Source organism: Prosopis cineraria, unplaced genomic scaffold (assembly GCF_029017545.1).
Source record: "Prosopis cineraria cultivar Desert tree isolate PC_DT_omini unplaced genomic scaffold, ASM2901754v1 PC4, whole genome shotgun sequence".
Lineage (NCBI taxonomy): Eukaryota > Viridiplantae > Streptophyta > Magnoliopsida > Fabales > Fabaceae > Prosopis > Prosopis cineraria.
This window is the reverse complement of record NW_026555335.1, coordinates 29067415-29079210: the sequence shown is the minus strand read 5'-3', so window position 1 is coordinate 29079210 and position 11796 is coordinate 29067415. Positions and strand designations below refer to the sequence as shown.

The 11796-nt window shown below is 36.6% G+C and overlaps 1 protein-coding gene across 2 annotated transcripts; it reads left to right on the top strand.

Moving 5' to 3' along the window:
• LOC129309635 (G-type lectin S-receptor-like serine/threonine-protein kinase LECRK3) lies at positions 1 to 7091 on the top strand. 2 transcript variants are annotated; one of them, XM_054951286.1, is made up of 2 exons: positions 1 to 2570; positions 6794 to 7091. In XM_054951286.1, exons 1-2 carry the CDS (start codon positions 143 to 145, stop codon positions 6910 to 6912), a joined length of 2547 nt encoding a protein of 848 aa, XP_054807261.1. In that variant the 5' UTR covers positions 1 to 142; the 3' UTR covers positions 6913 to 7091. The 2 variants fall into 2 exon arrangements, with proteins under 2 accessions (XP_054807261.1, XP_054807262.1); XM_054951287.1 differs by lacking the exon at positions 6794 to 7091 and adding an exon at positions 3153 to 4437.
• Positions 7092 to 11796: the final 4705 nt, after the last annotated feature.

Sequence of the window (11796 nt, the reverse complement as noted above, 5' to 3'; positions counted from 1 at the left end):
ATAGTTGGGCAATTTGGCCACAATTTCTTTGAAAGAGTACAAAGACCAGAGAGAGCAAAAGTCATGGCCGCCTGTATCAATCTTCTTGTTTGTAGGATTTGAGTGCCTTGGTGACTGATCTGCTTCTCTTAATGGAGTAGCTATGGCGGCCATCGCATCAAAAATCTTCTTTTTGCTAGTGGCATGTTTTATATTTGGAAGAGCTGAAACAGTATTCGCTGAGTATATAACACTGAACTCCACTCTTTTCCCTAATATTCATCCCACTTCATGGCTTTCACAATCCGGTCGGTTTGCATTTGGCTTTTATCAACAATCTGGCTATGGCTTCAAAGTCGGAATTTGGCTGACTGGTGCGGAGAAAAAAATTGTATGGACTGCCCATCGTGATGATCCCCCTGTATCCTCTAAAGCAAGGCTTCAACTAACCATGAAAGGTCTTCTCTTGCAAACAGGTCAAAGGAAAGACAAGCTTATTGATCACAGTAACAATCAAATAGCTGTTTCCTTTGCCTCCATGCTTGATACTGGTAACTTCGTACTGTACGACAAAAACTCCAAGATGCTTTGGCAGAGTTTCAATTGCCCTACCGATACCATGTTAGGGGGTCAAAATCTACATCATGGGGATCAATTGCTCTCTAGCTCATCAGACACTAACCAATCATCAGGAAGATTTCAGCTCTTGATGCAGAACGACGGAAACCTTGTTTTGTATCCAGCATATTCAGCTAGTACAGCATCAGATGCCTATTGGGCCTCAGGTTCTTATTTTGATAGAACTAAAGTCAATTATTATTATCTTTATCTCAACAAGACAGGTCCTCGACCTCTGCGTGTCATAGATGGCAATAATTCCAACAGGGCTGCAATTTGGATAGCACATGATTGGTTAACTTTAGATAGTTCCCATCCTTCTTCCAACACCATTATTTATCGAGCAACTGTTGATCCTGATGGAATTTTTCGACTCTATGCTCATTTTGATGATGAAAGTGGCAAGCGTCAAGTTAGAAATTTGTGGTCAGCACTGGATAATCTGTGCAGCGTGAAGACGTTCTGTGGATTCAATAGCTATTGCACCTATAATGACAATCAACCCTACTGCGAGTGTCTTCCCGGAAATGACTTTATAGATCCAAGCAAGAAAAATCTTGGTTGCAAAACGAACTTCATAAAACCAGAATGTCAAGGTGGAAAAGAAAATGAAGCCTTGTATAAGATGAATAAATTGGGTGGGATGACCTTGAGTGGTATTCCTTATGCCGTGGAGATTGTTGAAGTCCGTGATGATTGCCGATCTTCTTGCTTGGAAGACTGCTATTGTGGAGCTGCGCTTTATGATGAGAGCAACAGGAATTGCGAGAAACAAGAGCTTCCATTAAGATATGTCATAAGAAAAATGGAAGAAGGGTCTTCCTCTTCCATATTATACTTAAAGGTGGGACTTAACAGCAGCCTCAAAAGCGGGAAGGACAAACCTCCACCTGAGCCAAAACCCATCACAAGAACAAGTAAAAAAGCCATTGTGTTGATTTTTATTATGATCTTCGGGTTTGCTATTATTTTGTGTTTTGTCGTTGCAACCTCTAGCCTTCTAATTTACAGGATTGGAGCTTTAAGTTACAAGAGGTTGCTAGGGATGGGAGATTTTGGTTTGAATGAAGGGGTTACTCTGAGGGTATTTTCATACAATGAGTTGAGAAAAGCAACAAATGGTTTTAGACAAGAGTTGGGTAAGGGTTCCTTTGGATCAGTTTACAAAGGAACTTTACACAAAGGAAGAAAGATGATTGCTGTGAAAAGACTAGAGAAGTTGATTGAAGAAGGTGAGAGAGAATTTCAAGCTGAAATGCAAGCCATTGGAAAAACCCACCATAGAAACCTAGTTCGCTTGATGGGATATTGTGCTGAGGGATCAAAAAGACTTCTAGTTTATGAGTTCATGAGCAATGGTTCCCTTGGAAATTTTATCTTTGGGGACAGCAGTTTACATCCAAATTGGGATCAGAAAAAAAGAATAGCACTGGACATTGCAAGAGGATTATTGTATCTGCATGAAGAGTGCGAGGCTCCTATCATTCATTGTGATATAAAGCCTCAAAATATTTTGATGGATGAGTTCTTGGTAGCTAAAATCTCAGATTTTGGCCTAGCAAAACTTCTAGTACCAGATCAAACAAGAACCTTCACTCAGGTCCGAGGGACAAGAGGATATGTAGCTCCAGAATGGAATAAGAACACTCCAATAACAGTGAAAGCGGATGTTTATAGCTATGGAATTATGCTTTTGGAAATTGTATTTTGTAGAAGAAGCATAGTGGTGAACACAATGAATCCAGAGCAAATTGTTTTGTCCAATTGGGTGTACAAGTGTTTTGTTCGGCGTGAGTTAAGCAAGCTGGTTCTTGGGGAAGAGGTGGACCAGACATTGTTAGAGAATATGGTGAAGGTGGGATTATGGTGTATTCAAGATGAACCATTTCTTCGACCATCAATGAAGTGCGTGGTGTTGATGCTTGAAGGAGTTACTGATGTGGCCATTCCTCCTTGTCCATCGTCTGCTAATTGTATGTGACATCACTACTTTGCTCGAAGGACTTGCTTTGTTTTAGTTGTTATGTGTTTCTGCCTAATTTTATTTTCTAATTTACGCATGCATGCTTGTAGCTACAAATAAAAGAATCTAAAGGTAATGTTTTGTTTTAATTTCTCATCAATATCAGCCTGTTATGTACGCAAAATTAGTTTATGCATCTCATGTATTAAAATCTGGATATAGATACTTCATGTTGTTGATGTTTTGCTTTGAAGAAAGAAGTGATAGGAAATTAGTTACCCTTCCAATTCACAATTTTTAAATTTACACCAAAAAAAATTATATTGCTTTCATTTAATTTCTCTTCATAATTTATAAAAATAATTAGTTTAAGGGCTAAACTGACATTTGGTTTGTAACATAATTAAAATGAATTTTTCAAACAATAGCCCACCTAATTCATTTAGTAATGTTTTGATAGACTAGAAATGTTCATATAAAACACGTCAGTTTAAGGAATGACAACCCATGGACCATAAGACCTTTGGAATTTGTTGGTTCTAGTTCTTTCAATTATTTGTGACAATTACAATAAATTTTGTGCTATGAACAGAATTTAATCTTCAAGAGGTTTTCTTTGCAATGCGTCAAAAAAATATTAAGTGATAAGCGAATCGAAAGTAATTCCAGCAACAACAATTGCTCAACAAAGTGACATACCTCAACAAGCTACAGAGTGACCAACAAAAGTAGAGAGGCACAACAAATGATTAAGAGAATAGAGGTCAAAGCAAATAGCTCGGAGAAGAAGATGTGGTGGTTTCCGTGAGCAAGTACCATTGTCAGGACTTGAAACCATAAAGAGAAGTTCTTCAAATGAAGCTATAAGCTTCGACCAGTGAAGGGAGTAGATTAGAGATAGATCAGCTATGATGGAAGGAAATGGAGATCACGAATGAAGGGAATGAAATGGAAGATGCAGATGGCGAGTTGTAAACTACTGTGAGTGCAAAGTTGAGCTACAGTAGAGGGAATGATGGTGAATGCGAGTGGGTTAGAGGAGAAATAGGGGGTGGCTGATGGTAGCTATGGAGCCGAGAGTCAGAAAATGCCGTGGCTCGAACGAAAATGGCAGAAATGAGTCAATCTCTAGATCTAAATGCTGGTGATTGGAACAGGGATTGGAGAAGAAGGTTGTAGCAGAAGGAGGAGGAAGGGTGAGTGAATATGGAGAGGAAGGCTTAAGGATGGCAGACGATGAGAACAAAGTGATGTAGCAGCTTACGGCGAGGATGAAGGCTATGGCACGAACAAAAATGGCAGAGAAAGAGGAAATGAAGGAGAAGAAGTGGGGTATGTCGGTGACTATGGAGGATAACTGGAGAGAGATCAAGCGAGATAGAATGGTGACGGCAAGGGACGCCGTGGGTGCTAGCGATAGAGGAGCAAGGATGCGACGGTGAATGGGAGTGAGATGCAGGGGGTGTAAAGGAAAGGACAAAACAGGACGGGGAAATAGGAGAAAGTGAACTCGAGTTGAGGTTAGATCTGGTCTTTTTTTGGGTCAAAATTAATGAGTTTTTTTAGAAGAGAACCAAATGCAGCACTGAAAAAAGAAGTGGGAAAACATATTTATTAAAATTATATAATAATTTTTTTAAAAAAATAACCTAAAATTTCTTTTTTAAAAACAGGTCCAGAGAAGATGAAAGTTACAACTTCAAATTTAAGCCTGAAATGAAAGTCACAACTTTGATCTTCTCTAGAACCCCAAAGTTGTGAGCCCAAAATCATGACTTCTGTCAGAATTTTCTTGACAGCAAAATTCTACAGTACTCTATTTTTAAAAATATGATTTGTTCACCCCTTAAAACTTCTTCCAAGAATTTTATTCACTCCAAAATCAATCTCTAACCATCATTCATCAACCATATACAATTTTCTTCAATTAAAATGTAATCAACCCCCAAAAAGAACCATTTTTTATGGGAATCAAACCACAAAAATTTGCATTCACTTCAATAAGCTCAAAATAATTGCCAAGACAAGTTTATAAGCATAAAAACAACTTAAATAGCATGACTTCTCTGAAATTTTCCTTTCTTTTGTGCTCTTTTGTTCTTTGGCCACATTTCTTGCTTATCCAAAGGGTTATACTTCCTCATATCTTCTTGTTAACCTACAAAAGAGACAAGATCACACATAACTTCACCAAAACAACTAAACTGCAAAAGAAAAATCAAAATAAAAGGTTTAGTGTAACATCCCGAAATTTTAAAACTCGAATTTATTTTAAAAAATAAAATAAAATATGTATAATTAAATTAAAATTAAGAATAATTTGATAGAGGTCCAAAGTTTGAATTTTTCTAAGCAAAAGTTGGGTTTTATTTTATTTTTAACTATGAAAAAAATTACCAAAGTTGACCCAGGCTTTTATGCTATAATAAAATATATTAGGCCCTTTCTTGTAATTTTCTCCAAAGTGTTAGATTAGTTTTTAAAAAGAAATAGGATGCAAAAAAAAAATATAACAAAGAACTAAGGAAAAAAGAAATGCATGGGCGAGAGTGAGAGGAAGAACAGAGGAGGAAGAGAAGGACTTAGGTTCAAATCTGGAAGGATTTGCGACTATTGTAGGCTCGGCTATGCGGTAGATAAACTCCTTACTTCAATCCTCTTCCCTTCCTCTTTGTTTTCCTCAATTTTGGAAAATGAAATTTTTGAAATTTGATCCAAAAGGCTTTTTTTTTATAAGCTTTAGTTTCCTTGGATCCTTGGGAGGTTGTTTTGAGTTTCTACATGATGTCTTAATGTTTTGATCAAGTAATTGGATGAAAAATGGAGTTTTAGGGCAAAAGTTAAACCCTAAGAGGTTGGATTTTGCTCTTCATATTGGTTTAAGTCTATTGATTTAGTTATAATTTTGCTATTTGAGCCCAATAAGATTTAAATTAAGGTTTGGTTTTCATTATAAGGGCTAATGGTGAAAGTTAGTGATACTAAGTAAAGGTTTTTAATTGATTAAAAATTATATAAATTGGAAATTGGCCTAGTGGTGGCTAATAAATGGTTTTGATGGTTAAGTGATATTATGTAAATGGTTGGTTTAATATATGCACCATGAGATAGATTGTAGCTCATTGACCCAAGTTGTGTGGTATGAGTTATATTTTTCTTTTATACTATTTGCCATGATAAGTGATGTGGATCACTTATATGTTGTAGGGATTGTTGGTAGAATTTTTTTAAAAGTTAAAGGACAAGTCAAGTCATATTTTTGTTCAAGGGGAACCCTTTTGGTACAAAGAGGTTGAGGTAATAGGGGAATTTATATTTCTTATTGTTTTGCTTAGCCATTTTTGGGTAGATAATATTATCTAGCATGCATTACATGTTTTAAACAATTGAATGCAAATGAAATGTGTTTTAGAAGGGTTTATGGGGTATTGCTTTAATGATAATGCATCTATATTTATTATCTATTTAATAATGATGTTACTTGTGGAAATAAGATTATTAGCATGCATTGTGATCATAAAAAAATGAGGAGTTACACTTAGAGAAGTACAACTAGGTTTGGTACCTTAGATAGGCTAAGGAACCACTTAAGGGATGAATTATAAGTATTATACTACCTTGAGTGTTGAAGTGGTCAATACTCAGGAAAAGTAGAAAAAGGGTAGGAGGCATGATCTCGATGAGAGTTCACTAATGGGGAGATGTGGTCTTGTGATATTCTATGGCTCACTGTCAATACTCAGTGTTGCCTTTCGTATTGTGGGCTCAGTACACTAAAGTGGTTAGTGGATTGAATGTTCGAAACCTCTCAATGGGGGAGGGAATCCCACATATGAAGTGTGAAGTTAAGTGCCTAGGCCAAGGTAGCCTTCCCATGAAGAGTAAGTTAGGCTAGCTTTAGGAGGAAGTTAGCTTCAATTGCTCAGGATTCACATCGAAGAGGCACAAGCGGTTCGGTGGATTAGATCATGCCTTGGTTTATATTTTCTACCTGTAAAGGTACAGTGGGTGTAAGGTTTATCTACAAGCTAAAGAGTGCCAATGGGCATTCTGTTGGTCAAAAAGGTCATATCAACCTATCTCATACATTCAAGCATTTTAATTAGTTAATTATATATTATTTTGAATCTATTATTTATTTACTTGACTATGGCTTTCCTTGTAATAAGGAATATTGATTTCTCTATTACTGAGACTGTGGTTATCTCACCCCTTTCTTTACAATATTTACAGGTCTAAGCAAAGGATCCAGTAGTGGACGGGAAAAGAGCCGAGCTAGGGGTTTGCTTGTGGGTTGTAAAGATCTACAACCCTTTCTTTTGAGCAAGTATATTATAATGTATTTAGGTTAGGGTGCCAGTAGGATGTGACTATACATATATGTGCATATGTATAGATTGTGTGCTTGTGTATGAATTTTTGTCGCTTGTAATCTTGTGTTTAGGAAACTTGGTTATGGTATGTGGTTTTAATGAATTCATTTGATAGACCGAGTTTTCACTACAAGCAAATGTTTATTTTAGTGTATATATATGAATATGTGTGATTCTACACGCAATTGCAAAGTGGTTGCATTGCGAATTGTATGCTAAGGGCAAACATACACCTTGGATAGAGAGAGTAGGAGCGTGGGCTCCACGAGGAGCCTTGAGCCAAGTGAAAATGTTTTGCATGTGTATTTATATAAATACATGGTATTTAGATTGATTTTTGATCACTCTTGTATGATTTGTGCATTTTGGGAGTTTAGGGTTCATTTTGGGAAATGGCACCCGAGTGGTCAAATTTTGATGTATGGGGGTTTTGCATTATTTGAATGTTCTATTAGGTACTTTTAGTCCTATTTGACGCATCCAAAGTGTTCCTACAAGTTTGTGACCCTTAGGATGAGATTTGGATAATTTTAAAAATGATTTTCACTAAAAAATTGCACTTTTGTATCCAAGTGTTTAAATCTCAATCCGACCGTTGGATATCTCTAAAATTTAGGTCACAAGTAAAAAATTTTATAAGCTTTGTGTGGGATTTAGAATCACATCGATCGGACACCAGATTGAGAAACGGCGTGCTCTAAAATTTGGTCCGAAGGTGCTGTCATGACAGCAACAAGATTGATGTTGGGACATGCATGAATTTTGATCCAATTATTGGATCTTTTTAAAATTTGGTACACTTGTAGTACCCTTTGAATGTGATGTGTGGGCTCTAGAATTGCTCTGATCATAGGTTGGATGATGAAATGATGCACTCTAGAAGTTAGTCCGGAGGTGTTGTCATGACAGCTAAAAAGACCAAACTTGTAATATGTCCAATTTTTAATCTGACCGTTACATCTTCTTGAAATTTGGTGTACTACTAGTAATCATTAAAAATGATATGTGAACTTTAAAATCACTTTAATCAGAGGTCAAATTGCAGAATGGAACCTCCCAGAAGTTGGCCCGAGAGGGCTATCATGACAGTAATTTAATGTTGTTATGACAGCATCTTTTTACCCCACTTTTTTCTAGCTTGCTTCCATGCGCTATAGGTAAAGCCTATAAAATTTTTTTAAAGGCTTTAAATGTTTATTTTTTGATGATGTATTTGTTTATTGATTTAAATGATTTGTTTCCTAAGTTGGTTTTAGGATCAACTCCTTAACTACACTTAATTTATTTGAATTGTGTGATTTTTGGATAACACTCGGGGCAAGTGTTACATTTGAGTTTTGGATAACACTCGGGGCAAATGTTACATTTAGAGCTTGGGTTGTCTCCTAAGTAGTGCTTGTTTTATAGTCATTCAGCTTGACTCTTCTCTTATTCAAGAGGCATCAGATAAGGGCAAAGTGATTACTTCAGGGTCTACCTTACCACCTCAGTAATGCTTCAATTGTTGCCCATCAATTTTAAATCTTTCTCTTTCAATGCTCTCTAGCTCAACAGTACTATGAAGGAATGCTTGGACCACATTGAACGGTCCAGACCATCTAGACTTGAGTTTGTCAGGAAATAATCTCAATATAAAATTGTATAAGAGTACTTTTTAGCCTGGCTCAAATGCTTTGCATAGAATTTTCTTGTCATGCCATCTCTTTGTCTTCTCCTTGTATTGCCTAGAATTCTCATAGGCATTGAACCGAAATTCATTAAGTTTATTCAATTGGAGAAGTCTCTTTTCAGCCACGGCCTTAAAATCAAAGTTAAGCTTTTGGATAGCCCAATAAGCACCATGTTCTAGCTCTACGGGTAGATGACATGCTTTCCCAAAAGCTAATTAGTATGGAGACATGCCGATAGGAGTTTTGTAAGCCATTTGATAAGCCCACAATGCATCATCGAGTTTAATGGACCAATCCTTTCTTGTCACTCATATTGTCTTCTCAAGTATCTTCTTGATTTCTCGATTAGAAATCTCAGCTTGCCCGTTAGTTTGAGGATGGTAGGCAAGTGCAACCTTATACTTGACACCATATTTCTTCAAGGGAGATTGAAATTGGTTGTTGCAAAAATGAGTACCATCATCACTCATAATGGTTCTTAGTGTTCCAAAGCAGGTGAAAATATGCTTCTTTAAGAACTTGAGCATCACTTTAGCATCATTAGTAGGAAATGCCGCCGCTTTGACCCATTTTGAGACATAATCTACAGCAACAAGGATATATTGATTGTTAAAAGACATAGAAAATGGTCCTATGAAGTCTATGCCCTACACATCAAACAGTTCTACTTCAAGCATGTTGTTGAGCGGCATTTTATTCCTTTTAAAGATGTTACCCATCCTTTGGCACCTATCACACTTTAAAACAAAGTCATATGCATCCTTGAATAAAGAGGGCCAATAGAAATCACTTTGTAAGATTTTAGATGCTGTCTTGTCACCCCCGAAGTGGCCTCCATAGTCAAAAGAATGGCAACATCTTAGAATTTCTTATTCCTCACACTTAGGAACACACTTTCTAATCATTTGGTCGGCACATTGGCAAAACAGATAAGGTTCTTCCTAAAAATACAACTTAGCATCATGGAGAAACTTCTTCTTTTGATAAAACTTCAAATTAAAGAGCAAGATGCCACAAACAAGATAGTTGACAATGTCTGCATACCACGGTGTTTGAATGTTGTCAACCTTAAAGAGTTGCTTATCAGGAAAAGCTTCATCAATAAAAATATTAGATTTAAGTTGAGCATCAGCACTCAACCTAGAAAGATGGTCCGCTACTTGATTCTCAGTACCCTTCCTATCAACAATCTCCAAGTCAAATTCTTGTAAAAGTAGTACCCATCGAATTAACTTTGCCTTATACTCCTTCTTGCTGAATAGATACTTCAAAGCTGAATGGTCAGTGTAAACTGTCACCTTAGCACCTACAAGGTATAATTTGAACTTGATAAAAGAAAATATCATTGCAAGTAGCTCTTTCTCAGTCGTGGTGTAGTTTTCTTAAGCATCATCAAGTGTTCTGCTAGCATAGTAAACTATGAAGCACTTTTTCTTTCTTTTGACTGAGCATAGCACCTACAGCAAAGCCACTAGCATCACACATCACAATAAAGGGAAAACTCCAATCAGGAGCTATCATGATAGGTGCAGACACAAGTCTTTTCTTCAACTCTTCAAATACCTTTAAGTGTGAATCATCAAATTTAAATTCAACATCTTTTTCAAGAAGAGTGCAAAGAGGTTTGACTATTTTGGAGAAGTCTTTGATAAAGCGGCAATAAAATCTTACATGGCCAAGAAAGCTCCTCACAACCTTAACATTAGTAGGTGGAGGAAGTTGCTTAATCATATAAATTTTGGCTCTATCCTCCTTCAAGCCATTTTTAGAGACTCTATAGCCAAGAATTATGCCCTCCTTAACCATGAAGTGACATTTTTCCCAATTTAAGACCAAGTTGGTCTCTTCACATCTTTTCAACATATTGGCCAAGTTGATTAAGCACTCATCATAAGAATTCTCAAAAATCATAAAGTCATCCACAAAGACTTCTATAGTATGCTCAATCATATCAGAGAAAATTGCCATCATACACCTCTAAAAAGTGCCCAGTGCATTGCATAACCCAAAAGGCATACGCTTGAAAGAAAAAATTCCATAAGGATAGGTGAATGTCATTTTTTCTTGATCCTCTGGAGCTATGGCAATTTGGTTATAGTCTGAATGCCCATCAAGAAAGCAAAAGAATTCCCTTTCAACATTTGGTCGATAAAGGGATGAGGAAAGTGATCTTTCCTAGTAGCCGCATTTAGCTTTCAGTAATCCATACATACTCTTCATCCAGTAACAGTGCGGGTAGGAATTAGCTCATTGTAGTGTTAGCCACTACAGTCATGCCTCCTTTTTTTGGAACGCATTGAACTGGGCTTACCTAAGAGCTATCAAAGATAGGATAGACAATGCCCATATCAAGCCATTTTAAGATCTCCTTCTTCATAACTTCCTTCATAATAGGATTCAACCTTCTTTGATATTCTACGGTAGCTTTATAATTGTCTTCAAGGAAAATCTTATGCATGCAAATTGAAGGGCTAATACCCTTTATGTCAGCAATAGTCCACCCAATAGCTCTTTTGTGAGCTTTCAAGACTTCCTCAAGTTGCTCTTCTTGTTGTGCATTCAAGTTCACAGTAATAATTACTGGTAAGGTGTTGTTCGCTCCCAAATAGACATACTGAAGATGAGAAGGCAATGTCTTCAACTCAAAAGATGGTGGCTCTTCATTAGAGGATTTCAAAAATGGTCTATTAAGAGAAGATAAATCTAGAGATTCAAATTAGACATAGTTTCTAGAATAAACCAATGATGTATTCATGATAACCATACACTCTTCTCCATCTTGAGTCTTTAATTGAGCTCCTAGCAATAAGGCTTCCAAAAAATCATTAGGAATTGCCTCATTGAATTCTTCTTGTGCAACTTGATCAAGCATATCAATAAAGAAGCATTGCTCAAGATCATTGGAGATTTCATCAACTTGTGCATGTTAAAAGTGACTTGCTCATCATCCACCCTCATAGTAAGCTCACCTTTTTCAACATCAATCAAGGTTTTAGCAGTTGTCAAGAATGGTCTTCCTTAGATAATAGGAATCCCACGATCCACCTCATAATCAAGGACAATGAAGTCAACTAGAAAAATGAATTTATCCACCTTTACAAGAACATTTTTAATAACATCATATAGATAAGCCAAGCTTCTATCCGCTAATTGTAAAGTCACGGTTGTTGGTCTAGCTTCACCCAACTCTAAT